This window comes from Aethalodelphis obliquidens, unplaced genomic scaffold, assembly GCF_003676395.1.
Source record: "Aethalodelphis obliquidens isolate GAN/ISIS:26980383/991018 unplaced genomic scaffold, ASM367639v1 scaffold53, whole genome shotgun sequence".
In the NCBI taxonomy this organism is placed as follows: Eukaryota; Metazoa; Chordata; class Mammalia; order Artiodactyla; family Delphinidae; genus Aethalodelphis; species Aethalodelphis obliquidens.
Window position 1 is genome coordinate 6,147,309 of NW_020837997.1, and position 9,487 is coordinate 6,156,795.

The 9,487-nt window shown below is 50.5% G+C and overlaps 1 protein-coding gene across 1 annotated transcript in view; it reads left to right on the forward strand.

Moving 5' to 3' along the window:
* The first annotated feature begins 8,558 nt into the window (after positions 1–8,558).
* Positions 8,559–9,487, forward strand: part of PKN1 (protein kinase N1) — a 23,401-nt gene continuing 22,472 nt past the window's right edge. The window contains exon 1 of the mRNA XM_027084995.1: positions 8,559–8,766. Within this exon, the coding sequence (XP_026940796.1) occupies positions 8,746–8,766 (21 nt within the window). The 5' untranslated portion in view covers positions 8,559–8,745. The remainder of the gene's footprint in view (positions 8,767–9,487) is intronic.

Consider the following 9,487-nt stretch of genomic DNA (forward strand, 5'->3'; position numbering starts at 1 on the left):
CGCTCGCTTTTCATTCAAAAGAGACGGAAGCGATGATTGGATCCTGCGGGAGACGTCTGGAAGCTATTGGGGGAGAGTGGAAAGAGGGCGTGCCTCATGCCTCGGATTCATTGGTCAACCTGAAAGTTGGCGCCCGAGTGGGCTGATTGAGGCGGGCGTCTGCCAGCGCGCGGTCTTGTAATCGAGGTTGTGACCTCAGTAGGTGCCGCCATATTTTGTACGGGCAACTGAAGCCTGGATGTGGGCCCGGGGTGAGCGTCTCGCCCTTATGAAATATGGCTTCTACGCTTTGCTCAGAACTTGGTGTTCGAAGTGGATGTCCATCCGCGAACTCCTGGTCCCGCAGAGTGGAGGCTCTGAAAGGGTTCTGAGAAAGCTTGGGAGCTTGGAATGACTCCAGCGTGGAGAGGACATTTAGCACCAGCAGTGGGAAAGGGGCCCCTCAGGGCGTGGGAGTGAGAGAAATGGTCCTAGGACACAATTCCCGTTTGCTGAGAGTCATTTCCTGGGTCAGACACTGTGCCAGTGACCATGCAGGTTCAGGCCAAAAAACCAAAACCAGATGTTTTCGTCATAAAACTTTTTTGTTGTTGTTAATTTTACTTTTCCTTGTATTAAATTTCCCCAACCTTTTTCTCCCCGCCCACCCAGTACTTTACTGAGTTGAGCTAAAGTGTATTGTAAAAGGAACGGGTCCATAAGTTTTGATGATTGATACCCGAGTGACAATTGCCTGGTGAAGATATGGAACATTTCCGTCACCCCAGAAAGTTCTGTTGTGTCCCTCTGAAGTCAACCACACCCCTTTCCTCCTGCCCCCACCAGGCAACCGGTATTTCTATCACTATAGTTTTGTCTGTTCTTGAATTTCATATAAATGGAATCATGCAGTAGATTGTCTTTTGTGTCTGGCTTCTTTTGCTCAACAAAATGTTTTGAGATTTTCCACATCGCTGCACATAGCAATATTCCTTCTTTTTCATTCCTGAGTAGTATTCCACTGTGTGGCTATACCAATATAGCTGGTATAGTTTCTCCACTCACCTATAGATGGACATTTGTTTTTTCCCAGTGTTTGGCCATTATTAATAAAGCTTGTACAAGTATTTTTGTGAACACAAATTTACTTCTCTAGGGGAAATACCTAGGAATGGAATGGTGGGTGGAAGATCATGTGGGTGTTCAGCTTCAGTAGATCTTGACAGTTTTCCTGAGTGGTTGTTCCACTTTACACTCTCACTAGCACCCTGTGAAACTTCCAATTACTCCCAGTTCTTGCCCATACCTCAGTCTTTTCTCAGCTGTTAGGATTGGGGGATTTGGGGGGAGGGACAAGGAGGGAAAGTAAGTAGGACAAACTCAATAAGCCTGCTGCAGCATTCCAGTCTCCCTAAGCCCCTGACACAATTAAATCTTCCTCCACAGTTTTCCAAAGAGGTTCAAGCATTTCATTTTCATTTAGTATAAGCTATCTCAGGGTCCATGTTCTAGACAAATTCAGAGCTAAAGTCATCAGAGGTATGTAACTTCAGCCAAAAAGCCCAATGAAGAGAAACCAGTCAATCCAGAGGGAGACTTTACATAATATAAGGTAAATATTGTATGTACAATAATAATTACATCCTAACACTTATAGAGCACTTCCTGTGTACCCAACAGGGCCAGGATGAGGGTGACGCATGCAAAATTTAAGGGGGCACCAGGGACTTCCCGGGTGGCACAGTGGTTAAGAATCCACCTGCCAGTGCAGGGGACACGGGTTCAAGCCCTGGTCCGGGAAGATCCCACATGCCACGGATCAATTAAGCCCGTGCGCCACAACTACTGAGCCCACGTGCCACAACTACTGAAGCCCCCGCACCTAGAGCCTGTGCTCTGCAGCAAGAGAAGCCACCGCAATGCGAAGCCCATGCACCGCAACCAAGAGTAGCCCCTGCTCGCCGCAACTAGAGAAAGCCTGCGTACAGCAACAAAGACCCAACGCAGCCAAAAATAAAGTAAATAAGTAAATTTTTTAAAGGGGGGGGCACCAAATGCCAAACCAAACAGAAAGAACCCAAAAAACTCAGTCATCAACATAAATTATATTTGAATGGACTATTTTAAAATCAAAATTAATTTTAAAAAAATAAAAATAAAATCAAAATTAATTTTTAAAATCTATGATGAACAAAATATCAACATTTTAAATAAACATAGGGTCAGTAACAGTGCTGCGTGAAGCCGAGCCATATTGGCACCTGAGGCAAAAGGAAACGATCAGATCTACTGATCCTGTCTTTCTTTGGATTTTCTGCATTATTTTGATTTTTTAAAAATTGTGCTAGGACTTCCCTGGTAGCGCAGTGGTTAAGAATCTGCCTGCCAATGCAAGGGACGTGGGTTCGAGCCCTGGTCCGGGAAGATCCCACATGCTGCGGAGCAAATAAGCCCCTATGCCACAACTACTGAGCCTGTGCTCTAGAGCCCGTGAGCCACAACTACTGAAGCCCGCATGCCTGGAGCCTGTGCTCCGCAGCGAGAGAAGCCACCGCAATGAGAAGCCCATGCACGGCAACCAAGAGTAGCCCCTGCTCGCTGCAACTAGAGAATGCCCGTGTGCAGCAACGAAGACCCAACACAACCTAAAATAAATAAATAAATAAATACATTTAAAAAAAAATTGTGCTAAAACATGTGTATCTTAAATTCTGTGTCTGAGGCAAGTGCTTCCCCTCCTCACCCCAGTCCCTGTCCTGGTTGTTCAGCCTTGTTCTAAGAAATCTAAATATATGAACAGACTAATCACCACCTGGAGCAGATGAGGTGCGTGTATTAGCACATCCATTGTCCATATCCATTGTCGGGTGGTTAACAGGAGCTCCAGAGAGGATTAATCTCAGTCCCAAAGTCACACAGCTGGCAGGGATTCAAGGCCAGGCCATCTCTCATCATTAGACATGGCCAAAACCTCTACAGGTGGAGATAGAGGCCAAAGCCAGGTAAGTTGGAAGCCTGGAGAAAACCAGTCCCCAGGGACAGAGGAGGTACTCCAGGAAAGCAGGTGGGAGGTGAGCTTGGAGTAATTAGATCATCTGAGATGATGCAGGAGGAGGAGGAGACCGAAGCTAGTTGAGTCCAGTAAAGAAGTCTGAAAAAAAAAAAAAAAGTCTGGAAAAACAGGAAAAAAAAAAAAAAGCCCAGCACACCCACCATCCATGCAGCCATGGGTGGGGCAGGGTGGCGGGTTTCTATGCTTCAAAACACACAAACAAACAATTACAAAAAACACAAGAAACAAAAAAACCCACAAACTTTAAATCCAGAAAAGATCAGAGCCTGCTAAAGTACTTCCACCACCCAAGATGAACAAATAGTAACATTTGTCACATTGGCTTGATTCACTTCAGAATTATTTTAAGATACAGAAAATTTGAAAACACCCACCCAAATGGCTAAAAAGGAAAAGACTCACAGTACTGAGGCTGGAGGAGAGGCTGTGGAGAAACCAGAATTCTCACTGCTAGCAGGCTTGTAAAATGAGAAAACCACTTTGGAAAACGATTTGGCAGTTTGTGATAAGGTTAAGCAGGGTATCTCAACCCCAGCACTCTTGACGTTTGGGCTGGATCCTTCTTTGTGGTGGGAGCCATCCTGTGCATTATGGGATGTTTAGCATCTTTGGCCTCTCAATGCCAGTAGCACCCACGCCTCAGTGTCTCCAAACCAAAAATGCCTCCTGACGTTGGTAATGTCCCCGCCCCTGGCGGGGGAGGGGATCATCCCAGATCAGACCCATTGGATTGAACAGGCACCTATGTCATGACTAAGCAGTCCTCCTCGGTATAGAATTAACAATCAATGAAACCCTTTTTGTCCACAAAAAGATACGAACAGTGAACATTCTCTATGCATAAGAGCTCCAAACTGGAAACAACTGAAATGTCCATCAACAAACGAATGGATAAAGAAACTGTGCTCCATCCACACCATGGAATAACACTAGAAATAGAAAGGAATAAACTATCGATATACACAACATTATGGATGCATACCAAAAACATCATATTCTTTGCAAACATACTAAAAATCACTGGACTGTACATTTAAAAAGGGTGAATTTTATGGTGTGTGAATTTTATTCTAATAGAAAACAAAACAAATGTATTGAGTGAAAGAATCTAGACATTTAAAAAATTTTTAAATGATTCCATTAGGTATGAAATTCGAGAACAGGCAAAATTAGTCTATGGTGATAGAATCTACATGAGGAGGTTGCTTGGGAAAGAATACAAGCAAAACTTATGCAGCAGGCGAGTGGCCTGGGTGGTGCCACAGGGGTGTGTATGTATGTACAAATTCACGGAGCTGCACACCAAAAGATTTGTGTGCTTTACCATATGTAAGTTATACCTCGATCAAAATAAAAGACATAACACCTTATCGTTAAAGTGGAAGTCACTTCTGTTCACTTCCCTCACTCCACTCCCCTCCCCCACTACAGAAACATCCTCAATAAAAATAATGATACTGAACAATTACTTAACGCCTATTCTGTGCTTTACAAGAATTAATTCATTTAGGCTCCCCAGCAACCTATGAGGTAGGCGCCACTATTATCATCCCCTTTTACAGATGAAGAAACTGAGGCACAGAGCAGTGAAGTAACTTGCTCAGGGTCTCACTGTTCATAGGCAGTGGTGTCAGGAATTGAACCCAGAGAGCCTGGCGGGCCTCAGCCAGGATGCCAGGCATACTACAAGCCCGCTACTCTGAACATTCCACAAACTTAATACACAGTTTCACTTTCTGGTTTTTAGTAATTGATATAAACAATATCAAACTGTATCATTTTTTAAACTTGCTTTTTTATCCCCCCCCTCCCAGCCCCCCCACCCCCCACACACATGGTGTTTTTGAGTTTAGCCTTGTTGATACATTTAGTTCTTCTGGTGTCAGATGAATCTACTCCCATTTCTTTTCTCTGGCCTTGACTGGTGGAGACTTGGTTTGCAAAGAACCTTATCTTTTGAGAGATAACCCTCACTCAGTTCCTCCCCTTCTAAGAATCCACCAGTGGTTCCCACAGTCCTCAGGGTCAAGTCTGAATTCCACTCCCACCATCTGCAACATCTGGAGCCTTCCCTCTACTCCAGGTTCATCAGCAGTAAAAAAAAAAAAAAAAAAAAATCCAGCCATGCTTTATGATACCTGGTTTGTTCACCCATCTATTCATCCAGCAGCTATTTTTTGAGTACCCTGTTCTAGGAGCCAGGGACCCAACAGTGAACAAGACAATGATCCCTGCCCTCTGGGAGCTGACATCTTCCTGGTGAAGTCAGACAAGAAAGAAAACAGTAAAGTCAAATTTATTAAAATTTGCAAGGAGGAAAAATCAAACTATGTGAGGAATAGACTTTGCTAGGGATGGGGTGGGCCTTGTTTTAGGTGGAGATGCAGTCAGGGAAAACTTCTCTAAGAAGGTGACATTTAAGTAAAGATGGAAATAAAGTGAGGAAGATAGAATGCCAAGATGAGAAGGAAAAGTACTGCAGGCAGTGAGAACAGCCAGAGCAAAGGCCCTGTGGTAGGAATCAGCATGTGTGAGGAGCAGTGAGGAGGTCATGCAGCCAGAGTGTGAGTGAGGGGATTGGGGTGGGAGATGTAGGCAGAGGAAGTAGGACATGCCGAGTTCTACCTCACCCACCTCTAGGCCTTTGCCCTGACTGTTTCTTCCACCAGACACCCTTTTCCTCTTTTTTTTTTTTTTTTTTTGCGGTACGCCGGCCTCTCACTGCCGTGGCCTCCGCCACCGCGGAGCACAGGCTCCGGACGCGCAGGCTCAGCGGCCATGGCTCACGGGCCCAGCCGCTCCGCGGCATGTGGGGTCTTCCCGGACCGGGGCACGAACCCGTGTCCCCTGCATCGGCAGGCGGACTCTCAACCACTGCGCCATCAGGGAAGCCCTTCCTCTTTAACTATTTTGTAATTTCCTAATTTGTCCCTTAGTGCCAGCCGTTCTGCCTCCTCTGTAGTGGGGCACCTATGTCCTCAAGGCATTCACTGGACTGGGATACCTTTCTCCTGACAGCTCACAGTGTATGCATTCACTCATTCCACAAAGACTGAGCGAGCTTAGGCCAGTTACTGGGAAATTTCAGAGAGGAGTGATATTTAAAATAAATAAAACAGAGCCATGGACCAGAGATGACAGGGCATGGAGGTGCTCTGGGAAGCAGAGGAGGTGACACTTAAACAGAGATCTAAATGATCAGAAGAGGCCAGCCTTGGGGAGATGTGAGGGAAGGGCATTAAAGACCAGGGAACAGCCAGTGCAAAGGCCCTGTGGTTGGAAATAAGGTGAGAATATTTGAGGAACACAGAGAAGGCCAGTTTTGCTAGATGTGGATGAGGAGAGTGGAGGGGGATGCAGCTGGACAGGTGGGCAGAGGCCTGACAGGACCATCCTGTAGGCCAGGTGAGGAGTGGTGTTTTTCCTAAGAGCTCCAGAGAGCCAGAAACAGGTTTTCCAGCAGGCAGAGCTGTGGGGGTGGGTGTGATTTAGGGTTTCCAAGGCCCCAGAGAGGATTGGAGAGAGGCCAGAGGAGCTACAGGGCGGTGCTGGTGCAGTTATCATATTTGGCTGAGATTATACAATAAGTCCTTGGTCTCCCTGTTTCAAGCCCAGAGTGCGACTCTGTTTCCAGTGCTACCAAAGTCCCCAGTGGGTGCTGATAAATATTCACTGAGTAAATGAATGCCGGAAGCTTGGAGAGAGAATTTGGCAGGGTTCCCCAGCTCCATCCGGGGAGGCAGCCTGGAAACCTGGCAGGCAGCAGAGAGCCCATCCTTGGCTAAGGTGACCCAGTTCCTGGGCTGGCTCTCAGCCTTGCTTTGCCCCCTCATCCCCATCTGTAAAATGGGTGGGCTGGAGAATTAGAGGAAGACAGGGCAAGGACTCTAAACATCCTGACTTTATAATTGGGGTGAGGGGCTTCTCTCTGAGCCTCAGTTTCCTCATATTTAAATCAAGAGAAAAAGAACTAGCTCAAAGGTTTCTTTAATTCAATGGATGAATATTTGAGGAACTGCCAGGAAGCAGGTGTAGCTGGAGGGAGGGAGCAAGGGAAAGAGGTGGGAGAAGAGGAGAGAGGGAAGGTGAAGGGGGCAGATCGTGCAGGGCCTTGTGGGCTGCGGGTAAGACTTTGGCTTTTACTCTGAGGAAAGTGGGAGCCAAAGAGGGATCTAGGCAGAGGAGGGACACGACCTGACTCAGGTGTTCCTAGGAGTCCTTGGGGTGTTGTGGGGAAAAGAGACTACGAGGTCGAGGGAAGAGCCGAAAGACCCGGGAGGAGGTGACTGCACTGGTCCAGGCGAACGATGATGAAGACTGGACCCGGTGCAGATAGTGGAAGGGTGAGAAGTGGGTGGATTCTGGATTGGTATAATTTCTCCTCCTCCTCCTTCTCGTTCTTTCTCTGTTAACCACCACCACCACCAACAACAACCAGCCCCAAAGAGTCGCCCAAAGGAAAAAGGGAGAAAGAAAACATCCCGCCCCGGCCTCTGGGACGGTGCAAACCACACACAGCTGCGGGTAACCAAGGTACCCGCAGCCCTCCACGCTCTGGCGGGTCCCAGGAGGGCGCCAATGAGGCGGCGCTGCCAGGGAACGCTCCCCGCCCAGCGCCCCAGGGACCGCGGCTTGGCCCTGTCACCGGATTTGAAAGGGAGTGCGGGGTCGGCCACGAGCCTGCCTGCGTGCTACAGAGACTCCGGAGACCCTGAGAAGCTCCTCAAAGGTCTCCCTTCTGCCTCCGATAGGGCAGGAGTGTGCATTGTGGAGCGCCACCTGCATGCAGCAGCCCCGAAGAAGAGGCGGGCCCCCATTTTACAGCAGGGAAAACTGAGGACTCAGCGGCCACAGGGCCCGCAGCGAGTCCGTGACGGATTTAGGGTTCAAATCCCTTTTCATAACAACGGCAAAAACACTAAAAATCACAGCAGCTAAACTTTATTGAGCTGTGTGTTCACAGCACTTGGCAGGTATTGTCTCATTTAATTTTGCCAACACCTAAGGGGTGGGTAGGTAAATCCTTCCCGTTTTACAGATGAGGGGCTTTTAGGGCTTGGGGACTCCCCCAAGGCAGGCGGGGATTTGAACACAAGTCTGCTCAGAGCTTGTCTCCAGCCTATGGGGAAGCTCCGGTGCCTTAGAATGACGGACCGTTCCAAGAGGCCTAAAATTGCAAACACAGGCGGGGATGAATTGGTTTTGTTTTTTGAGAGATCCCGGGAGGCCCAAAGGCCTCCACAGCTCCCCGCTTTAACGTGGCTCACTCTTTTCTTCGGGTTCCTGCGCGCTCAAACGGAGCACCCGTGGGCAGAAGGAGGATTCAGAAAGAGAAAAAGGCTGGGGAAGACGACGACGCGCTCTCGGCCGGGGAGGGGGCCGTCCGGCAGGCAGGACCCCGCAGCCCCGGGGGCCGCCGGGAGCCGCACCCCCTCGGCCCCGCCCCCTCCTCGGGCGCCGACCTAAGCGGTCACGTGACCGAGCCAAGCGGCAGCTGGGGCCGGAGGGCGAGGCGCACGGACACGGCGGCCAGGCCAGGCGGGGCTAGAGCCGAGCAGGCCGGAGAGGGCCGTGCGCCCGGGGCGGGGGGGTCGCGCCGCGCCCGCCCCCTCCCCGCCCCGCGTGGGGCGTACGCACGCTCCTCTCACCGCCCCTCTCTCCGCGCGGGGACCCCTGGCGGACGGCGCGTGGACATGGCCAGCGATGCTTTGCAGGTAGGCGCACCTGCGTCCTCAGCCCCCTGGCGGCCAGCCGGCGCCGGGGACCCCCGCCCGCGCGCTGCCGGAGCCCCCGGGATCGGGGCGGCCAGGACGGGTCCCCCCCTCCCCCGAGCACTGGGCGCCCCCTCCCTGGGCCGGCACCGTGGAGCCAGCACAGTCCCCTTCTCGGCTGGTGGAGGTACGCACAAGGGGGGAGCGGGGAGGTCCTGAAGCACCCCCAAGCTCCGCCCTTCCCCAAGAATTAGAGGGGGCGCGGCGGAGGCTAGAATTCAGGTGTCTGTGGCTGGCTGTGCATCCCGGTGCCTGTCGACCCTGCCACTCGTTCTCCCTCCCAGCGTTCGGTTCCGGGCAGGTGCAGCTCCACCTGAGCAGGTGCCTGGCGCGGTGCCCCGGGAAGGGAGGAGGCCGCCCGGCCCGTTCCTCTCCCCCGCACAACAAAGCTCCAGCCGCCCCCACCTCCAGACTGAGCTTTACGATGGTCCCGACGCCACCCAGATTGTCACCTGTTGCCGGAAGTGCCAGAGTCACCTCATTAGGTCAGGGGATGGGGGACCCACACGGCCACCCGGCTGCCAGGTGGAACCTTATCCCAGGTGGGGAGTGTCCATGTCAACAGACTGGGGATTCTCTTATACCTGGAATCCCACCTGGGCATGGGCTGGGTCACCCCACAACATACACACACACACACACACACACACACACACACACACAC